The sequence below is a fragment of the Podarcis muralis genome, chromosome 9 (genome assembly GCF_964188315.1).
Source record: "Podarcis muralis chromosome 9, rPodMur119.hap1.1, whole genome shotgun sequence".
Taxonomy (NCBI): Eukaryota; Metazoa; Chordata; class Lepidosauria; order Squamata; family Lacertidae; genus Podarcis; species Podarcis muralis.
This window is the reverse complement of record NC_135663.1, coordinates 24546222-24566984: the sequence shown is the minus strand read 5'-3', so window position 1 is coordinate 24566984 and position 20763 is coordinate 24546222. Positions and strand designations below refer to the sequence as shown.

General features: G+C 39.9%; 1 protein-coding gene across 1 annotated transcript in view; it reads left to right on the top strand.

The window, feature by feature from the left end:
* The window catches only part of COL25A1 (collagen type XXV alpha 1 chain), a 297431-nt gene that overhangs the window by 205004 nt on the left and 71664 nt on the right, over nucleotides 1-20763 (top strand). Inside the window, exons 8-12 of the mRNA XM_028743095.2 lie at nucleotides 7590-7661; nucleotides 9140-9247; nucleotides 11338-11373; nucleotides 14901-14927; nucleotides 17944-17988. Of these exons, the coding sequence (XP_028598928.2) occupies nucleotides 7590-7661; nucleotides 9140-9247; nucleotides 11338-11373; nucleotides 14901-14927; nucleotides 17944-17988 (288 nt within the window). The remainder of the gene's footprint in view (nucleotides 1-7589; nucleotides 7662-9139; nucleotides 9248-11337; nucleotides 11374-14900; nucleotides 14928-17943; nucleotides 17989-20763) is intronic.

Here is a 20763-nt window from a genome sequence, read left to right as displayed (position 1 = left end):
AGGTCTCACAATCATTATCCAGCAGCTGACTTTAAATTAGTTTTGGGGTCTAGGTGCAATAAGAAGCCACACAGGGTGCATACTTAACTATTTTCATAAAATTATTTTCTCCACATGGAGTGTTCCAAGTAAATTTTTTTAACAGCTGGGGCTGTACGCAACTGATAGCATCTTTCAAATGTCTTCAGCAGGAGGGATTAAGTTCCAGAAAGCGAAGGCATTCAGAACTTCCTTTTATTATCTTAACCTTTGTTAACTTGAGTGATTAAACAGATTCTTTTGCTTTGGTGAAACTGTTAGGACTCTCTAGTTAATATTCTTGTATGATTAACCCTTGTTTTGCCTCTGATTGCCTCTCTAACGTATGAGCAGATGCTCAATAATAAAGCAGAAGTAATAAATTCTGCAGCACTTGTAGTGGTTTGTGATTCATGTCTCCTTCATCTTTACCACACTCCCATGCCATTCCAGGTTTATGGGCAGGTAGTTGAGGCTGAAAGATACTCATTTGGCCAATCCATTCAGTAAGTTAGCAACCCTCTGATTGGGCTGTTGAACCCAGAATCGAGTTCCTATGGCAGCTAACCTATCAGAAAGTGCTCTTCCTTTTCAACTAGCCACATCATATTATATTTGAATTGCAGTCCTCTCACAAAAAACAGCTCCATTTGGTAGAATGCTGTTGCAGGATGTTGATAGATTAGTCAACCCATCGTTATAATTAAACATCTACTAGCCAATTTTGAGTCCATCCCCCACAGAGGTACTAATTCACATAATTAAAATTAGGGTTGAAAGAATGCTGCCCAGAAACGATTTGCAACATGAAAAGGGTAACTTTTCAAGCTAACTGAAAAGTTTCCTGAAATAACCCCTGTCCGTAGTGCATCGTGTGTGTGTGTGCGCGCGCGCGCGTGCGTGCGTGCTGGTGTCCTGATGACAGCTCTACTCTCCTGAAAGTTTGGAATAGTTCTTTCGCTTCCCCATAACAATGAAATAATCACACAGTGCATTAGATTTGGCAAAATGATGTGTGGTCAGAACATCCTTAATAGGCATTGCCCTTCAGGGTGAGAAAATGTTCACTAAATGCACCCCACTCTTGTTTCAAGTCTTAGCCCTAATTAAGCATATATAATGATAACTAGTAGCAAACATGATTTTATCAGGAAGACATCCAGAGCTACTTGCTTTTATGTTTTCTTAAATAATTTAATAGATATTGGGATATGTCTTACAAAATGAGTTGCAAAAATTGGTTGTTTGGAGCAAATGGTTGAGAATGTGTTATTTATTCCTCAGTTGGAATTGAACATTTTATATGTTATAAGGCACACTTCAGATGGGTTTGTGCTGCGTTTTGAAGCTGATGAATGTGAAATATTGGAATGGGGAAGGTGAAACTGGAAAGATGGTTGATTCTTTGTATATGACAACTTGCCCAGAGGTTTCTAGCATTATTGGATGGTAGTGGACTCTCCTTCATTGGAGGCTTTTAAGCAGAGGTTTGATAAGGCCATCTGTCATGGATGCTTGCATTTCAGGGGGTTGGGCTAGATGACCCTCAGGATCCCTTCCAACTCTACAATTCTACAATTTTGTGAAATGGACTGAAACTAGGGCTTGACTGACATTAATCTAAGAAAGCATATATTTGTTTATTTACATGCATATATTGGTTTTCCCCCATTGATGTGAGCACACTTCACTGCAAAATGATAGCAGTAGAATAAAACATGAATCAAAACGTGTGTTAGATGCATTTATGACAACTTGACTATGCACCTAGGTGAAAAAATAGTAATAGTCATAAATTATCCTATGAAGTTTTAGAGTGCTAGATCTGATGCTCTTCAGCGTCATCATTAATTATTTGCATGAGGAAGTTCCATTATCCAAAACTGTTTACTTGTGGATGATGCAGAAGTCTGGAGGAATGCAAATACTTTTAAAACCCAAAGACGTCTCATTGGAACATTTATTCCCTGCCAAGGCGTGTGTAGAAATAGATCACTGAATGCCACATTTTTTGAAGAGGCTGCATTGCTTACAAAACATTCCCTTCCCCCTCCCAAGAATACAACCATTTCATATCAGATTATTTCTTATGACTGCAAAGTTTCCAAGAAGTGACACCCTCCATTAAAATTAAAGCTCTGCTTTGAATGAATGCACATGTTGGGAGGAAGAATGCCCTTTGGCCTTCTCATACTCTGCGGTGTGTTATTGTTTTAGTTTGGCTGCTGATGGAGAAAGCAGCAGTTGCAATAAAAGGGTTTATATAAAGCTCCTGCTGCGAGTCTTTGGCAATACACGGGGAACGATGCAAGACACTATATTCCCTAGAGCAGGTACAATAATGAGCACCCGCCTGAGAGATTAATTGGAGCTTGAGGTGGTTGTAGGGCGGGGAGGCCATCATATAATGTGTCAGGATCACTCTGGCCTTCAGCTCGAGTGATCTGATGTGAAATAGTAGCAGCTGGCTGCAAATGTACGAAGTGCAAGTGAGCAGCAGGTGGCAATTCCTGCCTTGTTTGCCAGATCTTCACAGGAATATGTAAGCTTGTGCAGCAAGGTCAGGAGCAAAAGCAGACTTTGCTGTTTCTACCCTGAGAGGCACAGTAGATAGGCAAAGGTTTGCTCACAGCCGGCAGCGTTCACAAAGGAAGCTACATAATATATTACCGTGTTGTAAATATGCAGGGAAATTATGAAGTGCTGTCTGTGGAGCAGTTATCCAAAGGTAGTCACAGCAAGCCTCCTACAACAGGAACTTCCTGCACAGATTGCTTCATTCCTGAAGGAAGGGTAGCTTTCTTAGGATTGTTGCAAGTAGCACATCTATCACATTTGAGAAAATGACAAGCCCAAGGAAGTCCAAGAGATGTGCTCCAGTATCCTCTGAGATAATGGACACTGAGATGACTTGCAAAGTTGGGCAAAGAAGAACATAGGAGAGCACAGGAAGCTGCCTCATGCTGGTCAAGCTTACTGCCCATCTAGCTCAGTATTGTCTGCAAGATCTCTAACAGAAGTCTTTCGTATCACCTGCTGTCAGAACCTTTTTAACTCAAGATGTCAGCATGTGCTTTACCCAGAGGTGTACTCAGGGCCATCTTACCCATAGGCGCTAGGGGTGCGGGGCACCCGGGCACCGGGCTCTCAGGGGCACCAGGCCGAGAGTCCGGGGCCCAAAAGTTGAGTCCAGGGAAGAGCCAGCCCGTCAGTTGGAGTGCCATGGTGGGCTCTTCTGCTACAGGCACTTCTGTGCTGTGAGTTCGGGGGTGACAGAGCCAGAGAGATGCTGAGGCGGCCTCCTGCACACCTGGGACTGGGCAACCTGAGGGGGTGGATCTTTGCACCCCAGCACCGCATATGCTTAAGACAGCCCTGGGCGTACCTAGGCATTGACAAAACTGGCCCCACCAGGAGCACAGGCACAGGGGTGTTACAAAATCACCTATACAGACTATGGAGTGCATGACAACAGGCACTGTCATGGTGAGATCAAATGTAGGGAAAGATTCCTGTCCAGCACAAAGGCATGCAGTTTTTTCCCACCCTCATTCCAGACACTTTGAGTTCTTGGGCTGCGTAAAATGTAGCAATTTCTAATGCAGCTATTGCAGTAAAGTAATTTTTGGGGGGAGATGGGACACGACACTGATAAAGCACCTTGCCAAGGGTGAAAGGGATCTTAGTTATGCCTCTGGCTCTATCACTGAGCCATGGCTCCTACTTAGAGCCAGGTGAGGGAATCCACAGTGCAGGAACTACAAAGTCCTAAGCTGTAAGGGACTTATTCCTTTTTTCATCCATTGCTATCCTTTTCTCTCTCCCTACACTTTGTATTTTCCTCCCATTGGTTCCATTTATGGGTTTTGGAATCAGTAGGCCAGTTCCAGAGTTAGTGTACTTCCCACCCCTGTTCTGGGGACATTTCCAGGAAAGGAGGGGTGTTTGTTTGTTTGTTTGTTTGTTTGTTTGTTTTGATTGGGCAGTTCTAAATTGGCCCCCAATCCCCAACTTAGAATTGCCTTCTCAGGCATTGGAGCACCACTGACAGTGGAAGAACAATGGTAGTAGGTCTTTCTAATGTTACTCCAAGGAGGCATCCATGTACGTACCTCCTTCTCAGAAAAAAGACCTTCCTCTCCACCCTCTGAGGGGGTGATCCACTATATCCTGTGGTGCCTACAATGACCTCCCAGCAACTATAGGATTGTTCCCTACATAGCTAATCCTGCAATATAAATTATGGTTGTAAATCACTGAGCTTAAGAGCAATGCATAGTACATCAGACTAAGAACTATCTACTCCACCATGTTGTTTCCAACTATATCCTGAAAGATCACAATCAAGTCATGGGGGCAATAGGTGTATTCTTTGATCCCAGAATCTGGTATGTAGAGGTGAAATGCCTCAGTACATTTAGGTTACCTTTGGCTATCATGCCTCTGTGAACTCACCTAATCCTTTTTAAAAGTCATCTAAATTTGTGGATGTGCCCACATGAATTTTATCAATTTCATTATGAAAATTCACAGTGGATATTCTTGAGTTACATATTTGCAGTTGTCAAGGTTTCTGAATAAAAATTATCCTGTTAAAAAGATGTTAAATTTTCGCCTAGAATGGTCATTTTAATTAACATTACTTTTTAAAAGAAAATTGATCCGCTTTTAAAACCGATATATATATATATAAATTCTTTGGACTTAGTTTCTGTTTTTATTCAGTAAGAGTTGAAGCTGTAACGTGCAGAAAAAGGCTAATGAATCACAGGCATTCTGGTTATCATAAGAGGAAAAAAAGAGGTGGATATATCTAAACAACAGGGCTGGGAATCTCAGGCTCTGGTTCTGGATGTGGCCTCAGCCTTCTCTATCCAGCTCCTCTCCTGGCCACACTGCTCCCCAACCCTTCATCCCACCTTCGTCCTTTGCTTTTTCTTAGTGGGAATGCCTTTCTTAGTTGCCAATGCCTTTTGAGTAGCTGGATAGAGAAACGTGTGCATTCAGTATGTATATGTTGAAACCTCCGATACGAGTGTTTCTGCAATGCAGCCCCTGTACAATGTTAAGAGTCACATCCATTACTCTGAGCACTTTTACCTCTGGTCTAGCCTACTACAGTGGTACCTCAGTTCTCAAATGTAATCCATTCCAGAAGACCATTCGACTTCCAAAATGTTTGAAAACTGAGGCACAAAGGGCTGGCTGCAAGTTCAATGGAGAAAATTGAAAAACACACAGCGGAAGCCATTCAACTTCCAAGGTGTGTTCGAAAACAAAAGCATTTACTTCCGTGTTTTCAGCATTTGAAAATCAAAATGTTCAGCTTCTGAGACGCTTCAAAACCGAGGTACCACTGTACCAGCGTGTGGGCTTTGGAAGGTTCCTCATAAGGGACTGTGGCTCTTGCGCCAATTAAGTTCCACACCCCTGTTCTTCAACACATATACTGAGCAGTAAAATTAATGAAAACTCCATCTAGTTTGCTGTATCTGTAAGTAGGGTTTCTTGTCCTCTGCTTATCTGAATTTGGAGGGGAGGGTTATTTTATGTAAATGATATGTATTCAAAACTTTTGGGGGCCACAAGAGTGTTTTTTTAAAGAAGTAACCAAACCAAAACATTTGCTTTGATCTTTTAAAAAAGTAATCCTCTCTCATTCCATAGAATTAAGTGATGAATCGCTGAACCAAAATTAATGGAAATGTGTAAGAGCAAACTGATAGGAAAGGTAGCGCTTCTTGATTCCCTTAAGCAGAACTTTATGAGGAAAAAATAGGTGTTGGTAATGACTTACACTAAGAGTAAAAAGCAAAGGAAAAGGCAGGATCCTGTGGCAAATCAGAAGTCATCTCAGGGGCTCTCTGTGTAACATTCTGCCCTGAAGATTATCGGAGGACATTTTTCACCTATATTGCAAAGGTTGCTGGCCTCTAATGCACCCCTCCTTCTCAATCATCCAGTGCAGTACTCGTGAGGTATAAGAAGCTGGGTGCTCTTGTCACATCTGACAGCCTTTTCTGATTGTGTAAAGGGTGTTAAAAAATAGCAGTGAGCCAGTCAATGGGAAATGGAAGAGTTGAACTTTATCATGTACATGAAATACAGCTCTATATGTATCAAATGTTGCTCTCAATTGTTTTTTTAACACTCTGGATCTAGTATTAGTCCAATGTCCAGTGTATTAATGTCTATAAATACTGTCAGTTCATGTTCTTTGTGTTGCATGCTAAAGAGAGGATTTTAAAATGAAGTTAAAAAGATCTGTTGTTTCAGAGTTTGTTGCCTACACGGCTCTTGTGGCCTTAGCTTAACATATGCTAAAAAAAGAGGTGTCTTTCTCTCCTGCTAATGTACTAAAAACTAATGAATACTCACAATTGTGACCTGTTGTTGTTTTTTAAAAAAATTAAACATTTATAATTCTGAGTGGCCTTACTCTTTCTTGGACCCCTCAATAGAAAACAGAATCTCTAACAGGCCACCCTTAGCAACAAAAATAACGATAGAGATAAGAACCTATTAAATGTCATGTCTGTTATTAAGTTGTTGGTCTGTGTGACGTTTTGTGTCGTGTTATTTTGGTACCATGTGTGTGTTCCTAGGGTCTGCCAGGCTTCCCCACAGTTGCTGCTCTTCACAGTAATCAGATCCTGACCGTCAAGGTTTGTGGCTGACCTGTACCAGCTAGCCAGTCTTTCTGTATCAGCATAGAAGTGTCATGAATGCTTCGTTTGTTTTTGGAAGCCGGTTAGCCCACCCTGCATATCGTAATTGTCATGACACGTGCTGCTTCAGTGCTGTTGTGCTATCCAGGTATCAGTGGAACTACCTGACGTATGAGAGGGCACAAGGCTCGGATTATGTATGCTGGTATCTCTGCCAGCTTCCAGCCGTGTGTGTTCTTAATGAGAATTTTCTTAGCAGGAACTGTATTGCAACTCTGCTTGTAAAGGGCACATAAGGATGCACAATGCCTCAAATGAATCTACGTCAAAACGCTAAGGGTAATAATGCAGTTTATTATGCATTCATGGCTTCACACTTGAGCGCATGTTTTCAATTTTTTCAAGTATTAAGCAGAAATGATTTAAGCTATCTATGGACCAGCAGACTCAGTATGTCATTTTAATGGCACCATTCTTCATGGCACAATATGCTGTTTGGAAAGTCTGACTAAATGCTGAACTGGTGCTTTGTCTCTAGGAATCTTTGCTTGTGAAGCATAATAAAGGTGTTCAGTGTAGTTCTAAATCTTGGCCAAAAAAGAATAAAAACCATATTTGCAAGAGAAGTTTAAGAGTAAGCTTGACTTGCATTACCTTTGCATTCATTAGGTGGCAATGTAATGAATAGATGATTTCCTGCTCTCTCTCTCTTTAGATTAGTGCTGCAATTCCTTTAAAAGAAAGCATAGATTCCTTTATCGGACACAAGCACCAGTTGTTTATTATATTTGCTACTGCAAGTCTAATGTATATATTTCTATTTCTTTCTTGGGGCCTTCTGATGTCTATTCTCCAATTCTTTCACCTCTGAACTTCAACCTTTGACCTCACCTGCCTGATCAGATGGTGTTTCCTAAAATCAATCATGGGTTTCTCTCTGCTGATCAGCAGCTCATTAAACGCCGCCTCATTAAGGTAGTGCTTAATCTCTCTCTGCACCTTTTGCCATGCTTTTGCTTGCAGCTGATTGCTGAATTGTAAATACTGCTGAACCACATTGTTCATAATGAAATGGAATTTATTTATTTATTTATTTATTTATTTATTTATTTATTTGCTTGCAAAGGGCTAGAAGACACTGCATGGAGCTTTGCCGTAAACCACAAAATTAATTTTGCCAACTATTTTCTGTTAGCTTTTTACTGGAAACTGGACAGAACTTAGTATTTTTGAAGAGGAATCATTGTGATTTAACGGTTCGTTGCCCAACTAGATTAAATTATTCCAATGTGGATATATTTGAAGCTGTAAATGTTGTTTCTCAATTGTCGCTATAAAATGGCTGCTAAAGAGAGATTAAATATTATTGCTGTTTGATTTATAGCATGAAAAGTACTGTACAGCCTTTCAACAAGGCAGTTATATTTCAGAGCCTGCTTAGAGCTCAGTCAGTGTCGCTTGCTGGGTCTCATGAACCAGTTTTGTAAGCTGCCCATAAAAGTTTTACGGCCTCCACACAGGTCTAATCACTCAGTCTTTAAAATGAACATGCTGGACAAGTAAACATTTGCCCCTTTGCAGAAATCATGGGCATAGCCAAGGGAGGGCAGGGAGGGGCAGCTACCCCCCCATAAATAAAACTAAATAAAAATACATAGCAAACTGAGGTTCTGCCTCCTTGTCCCCCCTAACAAAACTCCTGGCTACTCCCATGGCAGAAATGTATCGGTAGAATTTTGCAAGTTTGTGTTAAACATTCCTGCATAGTGTCCTAATGCAGAAAACAAACTTCACAAACTGAAGTCACCCTAATGTAGGTAGTCAGTGTACAATCCCCTAGACCTGCATGTGTAATGAGGCACTATGCACATGGTTATAGGCTGCACTAGGTTTTTTTTAGGGCTAGGAGTGTGGATTTGATTCTGTCTTTGTATCCAGAACCTTAGGTGAAAGTCCCATTTCAGAGGGCTGACACTAGCATCTTCCAAAGCATATTCAACAGCAGCCTCACATAGAGTACATTGCAGTAATCCAAGCAGGAAGCTTGTGAAAACACCGATAACTGAGGCCAAATCCTTGTCTGAGAGGATCAGCCACAGCCAGCTTACTAGCATATGTTGGCTATGGTCCTAGTCTCTGCTGCCACCTGAGAATCCATCAGTAGTGCCAATAAGTTCTTTGAGGCTGAGAGGTTGGAGTCCAGTCCCCTTTTCTCCACACACAGGTGCTGTGCTGTCAAATATGACAGCACCAACCATATTGATGGTTCTGCACACAGCTGGATCAAGATCCTTGTTTAACATATACTTTGAGCTCTTTTGCCCCTTCACGAACTCTTCCCTTGAAAATCGCCTCTCTGTCTCTCTCTCTTACTGTGTTTTGTGCAATTGAGAGCTTATCTGCTAAGATTCGAAAGCTGTCAACTAATGCTGATTTTACTGACTGGTGTTTAGGGTGACCAAGGACAAGCTGGACCCCCGGGGCCTCCAGGGCCTCCTGGACCAAGGGGTCCTCCTGGAGATACTGGCAAAGATGGCCCTCGCGGAATGCCTGGCTTACCGGTGAGTTATCCATCCATGTGTGTTAATATCATAGACGTAGAAAGGCTTCTTATAGCTGAGAAGTATTCATTATCCATGTTTTGTGAGTGGAATTGCAGATGCACATTGGGAATGTGTGATGCTACTTGCAGATACAGTGTGACTAGGCACTATAATATACCGTATTTTTTGCTCTATAAGACTCACTTTTTCCCTCCTAAAAAGTAAGGGGAAATGTGTGTGCGTCTTATGGAGCGAATGCAGGCTGTGCCAGCTATCCCAGAAGCCAGAACAGCAAGAGGGATCGCTGTTTTCGCTGCACAGCGATCCCTCTTGCTGTTCTGGCTTCTGGGATTCAGAATTTTTTTTTCTTGTTTTCCTCCTCCAAAAACTATGTGCGTCTTGTGCGTCTTATAGAGCAAAAAATATGGTAATAATAATAATAGTGGTGATGGTGTTTAATTGTTTTTTTAATTATTGTTTTGTCAATGTTTTTAGCAATCTTGTTTTTTCCCCTGCAAGTCACCTAGAGTTCCATCAGAGGAAAAGGCAGGTATAAGTAATAACGTCAGAAATAATACTCAGATGCCCTGGTCTTCTATCTTCAATACAGATTGATCTTTCCAAATAATTTTAGATAGCTGGCTGGCATTCACTTTATAGAACTGCTATGTGGCTGCATTGCACTCATAGCAAAAGCATTTCTGCACAACCTTCATTCTGAATAACCTTTAAAAAGCAAAGGCATTGCATTTGATTTTATAGCTGCTTCTTCAGTGATAGTTAACATTAAGAGAAGATAAACAAATAGTCTTTAATTATTAATGTGTGTGTGTTTGATTTCTTATTGAGTAAGGAAGCATTTTTATTTTTACTTTTAGACCAGGGTGACTAGTTTGTGGCCTTCCAGATGTTGCTGGACTCTCAACTCCCATCAGTGATGATAGTTGTAGTTTAGCACCGCCTGGGAAGCAGCCCCTCATTTAAGCATTTATAATTTGTTCTTATGTCACCTAACACCTAACTCATTTTCAAAACATTGACAGATTTGTCTTCCAGAGGACGATGACTATTGACTGAAATCATAGCACCTTACAATCCCTGACCTGATACGTACTTGATCAACTCTTTGATCTGATTCTATGTCTAAAATTAGAACTGCCCCATAACACTTAAAAATATCGTTACACGCCACCCAGCTAATTAAAGAGCATGTCCTCTTAGAACACTGCCAGATCTGTGGCACATAGAATCTGGTCACATTTCTGTGAGCACCAGCGGCTAGGAAATTCTGGTAAGCAAGGCATAGCAGGTACTCTTCAAATGGTCACAAATTCGTCAATAGATATTTCACTACAAAGAGACAGTTGGCATTAAAAGAACGTAGGAAGAGCCCTGCTTCATGCAATTGCCAATTCAGTGCTTTATGGAAGCCCCAAAGCAGGCACAGAGATGGCTTTATACAAACCATTTTGCAGTGTGCTGATTAAGCAGTGTATAAATCCTGTTAAAAAAGGGGAAAAAACACGCCCTGTTGTTGGTCCACAGCATCTGATGCTCAGTGGCCTCTGAACATGGCGGGTGGAAATTAGTGTTGGGGTTGTCAAGTTGTTTCGTCAGGCCAAGCATTACAGTCCCCCCCCCCCATGCACCATTCTGGAGGTTCTCCCAACCCAGTTTTGGGGGGCATGTGGCAGGAGAAGCAAGCCCAGGTGCACAGGAAGAAGTTCTTCTGCAGGGCTTCCACTGAGAGGACTGATTTGATGAATCCCATCCAGAATCTCCATATAGCTTTCATCACTAATGGCCATTGATAGACATATCCTCCATAACTTTGTCTATTCCAATCCCCTTTTAAAAGCCATCTAGACTTTTCAGATGCAGGATGCACTTTTAACCCAAGCATGTACTTGAGGACACATTCCTTAGTCTTTTACTGTTGTAGTGCTCCTGTTATGGCCCACCTTGGATCAAGCTTTGATCCTGACCCACCAGTTTAAGACCAGTGATTTAGACTACTTGCCATCCCGTAGCAGTTAACTCTATGATTTATTAAAGCACAAACTGAATGTAAACAATGGCATTGATGCTGATAACATTTTGTGTTTAAGGGAGAGCCAGGAAAGCCAGGTGAACAAGGCTTGTTGGTAAGTCCTCATTTCTTTAACTGATAAGAACAACCTGCAAGAAGTCTTATAGTTTCCTTTCTCTAATCATTTCCTTTTGCTGCAAGATATATGGCATGCCACTCGTGAGGCCAATGGGAGTTGCAAAGTAAATCATCTGGCAAAGTCACGAAAGAACTGGCAGAGATCTCTATGCACTTGAGTTTCCACAAACATAAGAAAAAGTTGGAACCTGTAGATTTTTTGTTTTCTTTTGGAAAGGGTATATCTTATAGCATTAACATTGTTAGAAAAACTAATCCCAAATTATATTGTCTTCAAAATCTTAATGCTATTCACAAGGCCCTAATCATTAAAGAGTTCTCTCTTGTCCTGCCATTTAGATAGGCCTGGAAGAAAACATAGCAGCTGATAGCAATTCTGAATATCAGTGGAGATCTTCAAATTGTCACATATCAGATATTTCACTGTATTATAACAAAGAGACACCTGATATTTAAGAAGATGAGAAGAACCCTTCTGAGTGTGACTATCTACCTGGAAGAACCATCCTGCTTCTTACAATGGCCAGCTTGGGCTTGAAATACTGACCAAGCAATAGCTGGGTTTCTAATTATGACTATCATTTCTTATAGGCATTTCAGGTTGGGAAAACCATGGTAAAATACTGCATCAAAACCAACCCAAAGCTACAGTGAAACACTAGCTCTGCTTTCTGCCTAACCAGGGGCCCATGCGCTTTGCTTAAGAAGCTTTATGTTTTCAGAAATGAGGAGCAGCTATTGGTTCTTTATCTCAGAATTTTAGATGTGCAACATGATACCTGGAATACGTAGCAGAGACTTTATTCAGCCTGCAATATCCATATTGGGCCTGGGTCTACCTTATGGCTACAAAATCCAATATAGTTTTTGTACTCCCACCCCCAGCACCCTGCTTTTTGCCTGATTTTGCCTGATGAAGAGTTCTGCAGTACTCAAAAGCTTGCCAGTGTTAATTTTTGTGATATTTTGATGGAGTCTAATGAAGTGGGTTTTGGAGGGTTTTTTCCTTATTGACCAACACAGCTGCTTTTAAAATCTGTCTATCTGTCTATCTGTCTGTCTGTCTATCTGTCTATCTATCTATCCATCTATCTATCATCTATCTACAACAACATATCCTGACAGACCTCCCTGTCTTGTCTTTACTTAAATGTTCATTGTTCAAAACTGCAGGTTATTCATATTCACTTTGCTATTTAGCTATCCATTTATCTCCTTTGGTATATAAATAGCTATAATTCCATTGTTCTCTCTGGGAGCTTATTGAAAGGTGGGGCAGGGGAGAGAGAGAAAGAAAGAGAGAGTCATAAATAGATCATGAACAGGTCATCTGCAAAGGCTTTATAGCTTGGAGGGCCAAGCCTCCCTTACTCCCAATGGCATGGGAGAAATCCCTCCAAGGAACAAGGCTGCTGTTTGGCTCAACTCAATGAGCTGAAAGTTCACAGGGTAAGGAGCACTTGTCAGTATGAATAAATTCTGAAGTGTATTTTTGTGGGAGGTTTTAATTACAATTGGCATATCCATGCACAAATGCTGGAGGCGGACACTTTGCTGGAAAAAAGTGATATAATGCATGATTCATATAATACAAGAACTCGGCAATATTTGGAAGTACATGAGCATACGTACACAAGACCCAAGAGATACTTTAAATTCCAGTGTAAAACTACTATCACTTATTAAAAGCCTTAACTTTAAAGGGCATATTTCGTTCCAGGCGCAAACATTATAATTATAATACATTACAATGATTGCTATTTATTTATATCCAACCTTTTTCTCCAGAGAGCTCAAAGTTGTGTACATAGTTCTCCCCTTCCTTATTTAATCCCCAGAACAACTGCAAAGAGGCACTAACTGGTTCACAATCACCCAGTAAGCTTCATGGGTGAGTGGGGATTTGAGCCCTGGTCTCCCAGGTCCTAGTCCGACACTCTAATCACTGTGACAATCTGTACTTGTACATGATGCTTGCATATCATGTATAATACTGGTAAATTATGCCTAGTTTGGTAGAGCAGTGGAAAGTGCATGAGAAATCAGCAAGGTGTATTCTATTCTGTGGTAGGAGAGGAGGGAGAGACAGCAGAGTGGTTGCCTCTAACAACCGTCTGGCCTTTTGCAGCTAGCTTGTAACTAGAGTGACAAGGCTTAATGAAAGATGAAGGCCTAGTCATGCTAACCCCCTCCCTGCTTCAGATTAGTTCTTGTAGAGGTATGGCCTAAAACAAAGATAGCGGCAGAATGTGACAAGCAACCTCTGCTCTGCCATGAGAGTGGAGTTTGGTCCAGGTTGTGCTAGAGCGGCGTGGCCTTGGCCAGGAATGGGAAACTTGCAGTCCACTAGATGTTGTTGGACTACAGTTCCCATCAACCATGACCATTGGCCATGGTGACTGTAACTAATGGGAGTTGAAATCCAACAACATCTGGAGATCCACAGGCTTAGTGGGTGATTTGCTTTGAGGGAGTTGGTGAGGAGTGAAGGAAGACAGAAGTCTGCTAGTAGAACTTCCCTAATCCTTTTGTCAGGGTTTCAAAATATGGAACAAATTGTAGAAGTCAGTTAGGTTTTCTTGAAACTTGTATTTAAATCCCCAGCAAGTCAAGTTCCTTACATAATGATGATTGTGGATGGAGAGTAAACATGTCTTCCAAAATCATTCATTACATGGGTAAATCATGCATTGAATGCCTTTTTTCCACGCCTAATGTTATCATGCTAGTAAAATGTCTACTTTTCCCTCAGGTTTTAGTTCCTCTTGACAAGCTATTTTGTACTAGGGAAATATGTCCTTGACAAAATGTTGTCATGTTATCATCTGTCAAATACATATGAGACTCAGCTATACAGCTGCAAATAAAACGTTTCAAGTGTGTTTTAAGTGCAATATACAATGTGACACTGGATGGCAATGGTGAACCTTATGGAAAATTCAATGTATTTTTTTAAACGCTTTTTTAAAAAATGCATTTTGAGAATGGTTTTTATATGTATGTAGATTCCAACATGGAAAGTTGAAACTAGCTTTTACCAGGTATTAGGAATAGAAAATGCTGTCCAACAGTGGCAGATTTATTGGTATCAGAAGAGCCAGGTTGGGGTGGAATGTAGAAAGTTAACATGGATATAAGCAGGAGTTGGAATTTTTGCAGAACTTCTAGGTTGGCAGGAGCAGGGACCGAGCAACGGGAGCTCACCCCATTGCGGGAATTCGAACCACCGATCTTCTGATTGGCAAGTCCTAGGCTCTGTGGTTTAGACTACAGTGCCACCCGCGTCCCTTTGCAGCTTGTAGTTAATGCTAAACAGAGGAGAAAAAACATCCATTATACATTTCAAGTACAGAGTTTTGCATTTCCTTGATGTGAAAAACATCGGCTGATTTTGACCCGGCATAGGAACATTTACACAATGGGGCATTTTAATTGGTCATTTAAAGCTAAATTGGCTGCATTATTATGCTAATTGAATTACTGTTGTTGTTTTTTGCTTTCCAGGGGCCTCAGGGGCCTCCAGGACAAAAGGTATAGTATAAACGATGCTGTGAAAGTGATTATACTTCGTACTGCCAAATTTCATGCTGTCAGAATGAAGGGCATTAGCTACTGTATCCCACACTGAAGCAGTTAGTTTAGTCTGTGTCAAGCTCTGTTTTCCCAAAATACATAGCATGAGATTCCCAATTCTCCGCCCCTCTGTATGGGAAAGGAGCTTGAGCAATGCCAAACAAGACTTGTTTTCGATCCATCTGTTGAACTTCCATGTTACAGAAGTTACTACAGTTTTCTTCTTCAACACTGGGAAACTGATGAAACCAAACTTAAAACATTGTGGGATATACAGCTAGAGTTTCAAATGAGAGGCATGGTGTTATTCAAATAGATCACTGCCATATGACACACACACACCCCGAAAAAATTCCAAAGGAAACAAAGGATTCTAGGTGTCGCTGATAAATGGTGCTTGGTGGCTGGCCAGTGTCTTCCTATTTCTATAGTAACCTGAGAGCTCACTTCCTGTGAATGCTTCCGATATTACATACACTCATCAGGGTTTACGGCTAAAGTTTGATAGAGTGAACCTGCGATTTATGGACTGCAGCATTAAACCAATACTAAATATATCAAAACTAAAAACAGTTTAAATGGGTTTTTGCATTTAACCCAGCCCCCCCCCTCCCAAATCAGCTCACGGCAAATTGTTTTAAAAGCTATCTTTAAAAGTTAATGTATTATAGTAGGTGTTTCATAAAACTAAAATGTTTAGGAAGAAGCTGAAGAAAGCTGAAAAGAAAAATTAGTAGCATTGCACGTGGGGAAAAGCATGAATCTTCTGTTTCAAAGTCGCAGACATAATTTCCTTTTCTAACATCACCATCCTTACAAAATCAAGTAACACATTGCTAGTATGATATTAGTAAGTAGGGTTGCAATGAGCATGGAGTGGTTAGCAGTAACGGCAGACATTAAAGCTGCTCTATTCTGCTTATCACCACTTTAGAGTTACGGCAAGAGACACGGGAGATCTATAGCTACAGATCCCATTTTGAAAACATCTCCCCACATTCTATATTCCTGGAAAGAAACTAGAAGACAAACAAATACTATATGAGTATCCAGTACTTTGGCATTTACCCCCTCACTATAGTATGTCTTCTATTGTTAAATTTCAGTAATGCTCTGTAATGGCCATTACATTCATTGTTGACATTCCTAGCCTTTTTTCATGTGACAGTAGCCCTAAGGATATGCTGCCAAATCTGTTAGAATATCTTCAAGGTTAGGGGCAACTTCATTCCAACATGGACAGGTTGAAATCCAACCTAGTGCTTCTGATTCACATCTGCTGAAAGCCTATGATCACTGGCAATTCTTGCTGCCTCTCCCTTTTGTTATGTTGTTACATGGACGATATTGCAAAGTATTGTTTATTTTTAGAACCTTCTTCACAAATAAGGCTTAGGCATAGGGTACAGAAAGATTTTATCCTGCATTGGACCAGCTACAACAGTTGCTCCAATAACTAAGTTGGATCTTTAAGGAAGTAAAGTACCCAAATGAGCTTAAGAAGTTAGTAGCCAATAAATGTACCTTAATTTTATTAAATCCCCATTGGATAATCCTAGCAGCAGCACCTTTGTCCTATGGGCTTTCTTCTTATCATTGTAGTACCTCACAAATACCTTCTGCTAGAGGTAAGTCTTCTAATTTAGAACTGAACCAGAAAGAAAAGGGGAATCTAATTGCCAGGGGTTCCTAAAATGTTTGCAACAAGTCCTGGCTAATGATATTTGTTGTCATGGGCAACTTTTCCATCTGTTCCTCTTTCCTTTGCTACAAGCAGGCCTTTGGAAGAGATGTTTAATCACATATGGCACGATCTGAAGAATTGTTCAGAAATGAAAGATAAATTGGTGGTTTTGATTTATTTATTTCTCTAAAACTTACTGATGTGCTGGTGTACACTGCACGGCTGTTTCGTTTCAAGCTGTCATTGAAAATGCATAAAGGCCAACATACAAATTATTCCAGAAAGGCAGAAGGACATCTAACTAATAGCAATATGGACTATAGCTGGTTTTAATATATATATATTATTATTATTTAAATTAAAACCACTTTCAATGCTGGGCTCCATTTCCGATTTAATTTACCCACTGATTGAGGGCAATAAAACTGATGCCATTATGAAGGATCAGGATATTTTGACAATTTTATGTTTAATTATTTCAAATTATATCTTCAAGGCATTGGTGATATACCAGGTGGATCATAGTAACATTGTTCCTATAATTGCACGTGCTAGATGTTAGGGGTTACTCTTCAAAATAGGTACTACTGAAGGATAAGTGTTTAATTTTTAGTGTTCTGTACAAGTGTCAAAGGATGTACAAATATCATTCAGTTAATTGAAAACTATGTTTAAGAAAAGTTAGGAAGTTCTTGACTAATAAAATTCTGAATTCATTATATAACTAGAAGAGCTTTATTGAATATATAAATAGAGGTGCTATCCTCCACAAATCCATGGGCTTATGTGGAATGACATATTTAGAAAACATTGACTGATGAATATTTATCCATCTTCTATTTTGTTTTTGGTGTGGGCCTCAAGAAAGCTGCATGTGTATTCAGAGATGTTTTGTGTGTTCTAAATATGAGTTGATAATCTTTTTTTGGTTGTTTACACTTTTACTAGTTATACTTTTTCTGCTACTGCTCCATAATAATAATAATAATTTGTAATTTTTTGTAATTTTGTAATTTTTTAAAAAAAGATTCTCACGCACACAAGCTTGAAAATGTGACAGTTAACCAAGTGTAATTCTAATTCTGAATCAAAATAACAATTATATAAAAATAAGTCATATTTCAGAAGAGTAGTGTCCAAGTTTACAGAACAAGGCCACTGAAATTTCAGTGGGTTAATTAAACTCCTCAGTTATAATAACATATGGAACGAAAGCACTGCATTTGCACTGAGGTATCTCACGAGGAGTGTGATATATTTTCCTGAATCCATATATGTGCTTCTCTTCAGGGTTCCTTTGGTGCACCTGGTATCCCAGGGATGGATGGACAACAGGTGAGTCCCACACAGTTTTATACCCTTGTTTTTTGTTTGTAGTAGCAAAAATATTATTTTTGCAAATCCAGTTAATCAAGGCATGCATTTTTCTAATTAAAAAAAGAAAAAAGCAAGTGATCAATAAAGTAAATAATAAATTAAGTCATGGGCCCAGTGAATTTATTGGATAGGAAATACAGATTGTAAACATTGTGGCAAACCACCCCTACACAATCAACAACGCGTAACAAAAATGGCTGCAATCCAACACATTGTTTCCATGCATACGAATCTAACTGAAATGAATGGGGCTTAAGAAGTGAATTGGCACTGTGGGATTTTTGCCTTTTCTGATGACAGAGAGATTACAGAGGAATCTATCGAGATAAGAAACATATGAAGAAAATAAAAATTCATCCTGGAAAGAAGGGGGAAAGGCAAATGAATGCATTTGGCAATACGTAAGCTAGAGGTGATCTAAAATAAAGCTAAATGGGAAAAGAAGTAGTTGTGGCTTAGATTGCCCATAACATGTGTTCAGTAGTTCAACTCTTTCAGTTCCGTCACCAAATTGGGTCACAGTTCACCATGACTGGCAGCCTGCATTTAGTCTCTTACTAAAACAGCAGGGTTTTTTCACATCAGCACTATAGACTGTTGGCAAAGCTGGTTATACATAATGTCTGGCCTGACACTTGAAAAATACTGTGCATCTATTGTTCTCATAAACATTAACTTTTATATCAAACTCATTTTAAAAATTATGTGACAGCCACAACGTAATGGAGTTATTGCATTTATACAAGAGCAAGTCATTGCACACAACAGTACGAGTACATAAAATTTCGTGCCCAAACTGTAACAGTAACCACATTGTTTGTATGTGATTTGTAGTGTTAGAATTTACAACTAACGGTGTGTGGCTCTTGGCTAATAAGGAGTAAATATTTTAATGACATGTAATTTAGGTATTAACAAATAATAAGCCTCTTACTGCTACACTATTGGAGGACAGTAGGGCTTTTAGAAAGCATTGTGCTTATCAAATTAGAGGGAGAAACTTTCCTATAGCTTATGAACAAATGTCTGTTTGTATCTACATTTTCAGCCATGGGTGCTGATGAAAATTGCCTTCCTTTCCAGGATTCAATGGCTAAAACAGCATGTCTTAGGGATTTCAACTTATACCTGCAATTGCTAGAAACTTGAAACTCAGTCATGGTAACTCATACATATCATGGTGGCAGAGGTCCACCCAGTGCATGGGTCCAGAAATTGCAGAAAGGGTGGGAATGGGATGGCAAATTTTCTGTGAAATTCCCATGCTGTATGCCTCAGTGCTGAGTTTGAGGCTGCTACAGGATAACAAACTACATTTTTGCAAAGTCTGTCAGCCTGATCTGAAAACTCACATAGTATTTCCATCAAGGCCTAGGTGACCCATCTGAACTGCAGTTCAAGTGGTTTATCACTTGGATAGCAACAAGGGATGGAGGAAATGATCAATTTAACTGTGTCTCGGTTTCTCATTTTTCCAATCTTAAATTCTGTTCTCAGCATTTCTACATCATTTTGCATTTTTTTTTAAAAAAAAACCAGTTCTCATAAAAATTCACCAGCATTTTAGTGTGGTTTTCACAAATATACACATTTTGTATGCAGTTTTGCCTAAAGTACAGTATGTTATTTTCCCTAAATATATGCATATGTACACAATTTACCCTAGTTTATGTATTATTTTTTTACATATTTGCTTGGCTGGAGAACGTCGTTGCAAATTCAGAAAACTGCAAATTTCAAAGGCTGGCTTTGTTTCAGTTTGTGGATTGTTTTGAGAAGTGCAAACTTAATATGTTTGCGTTTAAATGTGAACTGAATCAAATTTCTTTCCTATCCATCCTTAGCAGTGACAGAGTCATAATAATTTTGGGATTTTTTTACAGGCTTGACAGCTCCTAATAGAATGTGTGCTCCTTCCTTTAGCAGCATTTTTTTCTAAAGCCGGCTTCCTCTTAAAAAAAAAAAAAAGTCTGGCTAGTCTCAAAGTGCTGAACATAGTATTCCATAGGCTTATACAGTGGTGCCTCGCAAGACGAAAAGAATCCGTTCCGCGCTTCTCTTCGTCTAGCGGTTTTTTCGTCTTGCGAAGCAACCCCATTAGCGTCTAAGCGGATTAGCGCTATTAGTGATTTAGCGGCTTAGCGGCTATTAAAGGCTTAGCGGCTAAGCTGTTAAAAGGCTATTAACGGCTTAGCGGCTTTGAAAAAGGGGGGGAAAGCGAGAAAAAAATGGCAAGACTCGCAAGACGTTTTCGTCTTGCGAAGCAAGCCCATAGGGAAATTCGTCTTGCGAAGCGCCTCCGCAACGGAAAACCCTTTCGTCTTGCGGGTTTTTCATCTTGCGAGGCATTCGTCTTGCGGTGCACCACTGTATTCATTTTTACAGTACTATTTTTCTAGAAAAAGGAGTGCCAGAACTCACCATGAACACCTCCCTCGTTCTCTTAGAATGGCAATGGCGCCCACCTGAGAGGTGCCAGAACTGAGTACCAGCAAGTTCTAGCTGAAGAATGCATTTTTCATCTTCCCCTTTCAGTGGCTGAAAAAAAACCTTTGACTTTATCCTCTTTGACTATATACATATTACAATTTAAATCAACTAAGTCACAAACCATCTATATGTTTTGTGGTAATGAATTTCATAAGTTAACTTTGGTCATCATTATAGCAATTAAAGGGAGCAGGGATGTTTAACAGTCCAATTCCATAAATTAATCTTCATTATACGCATCAC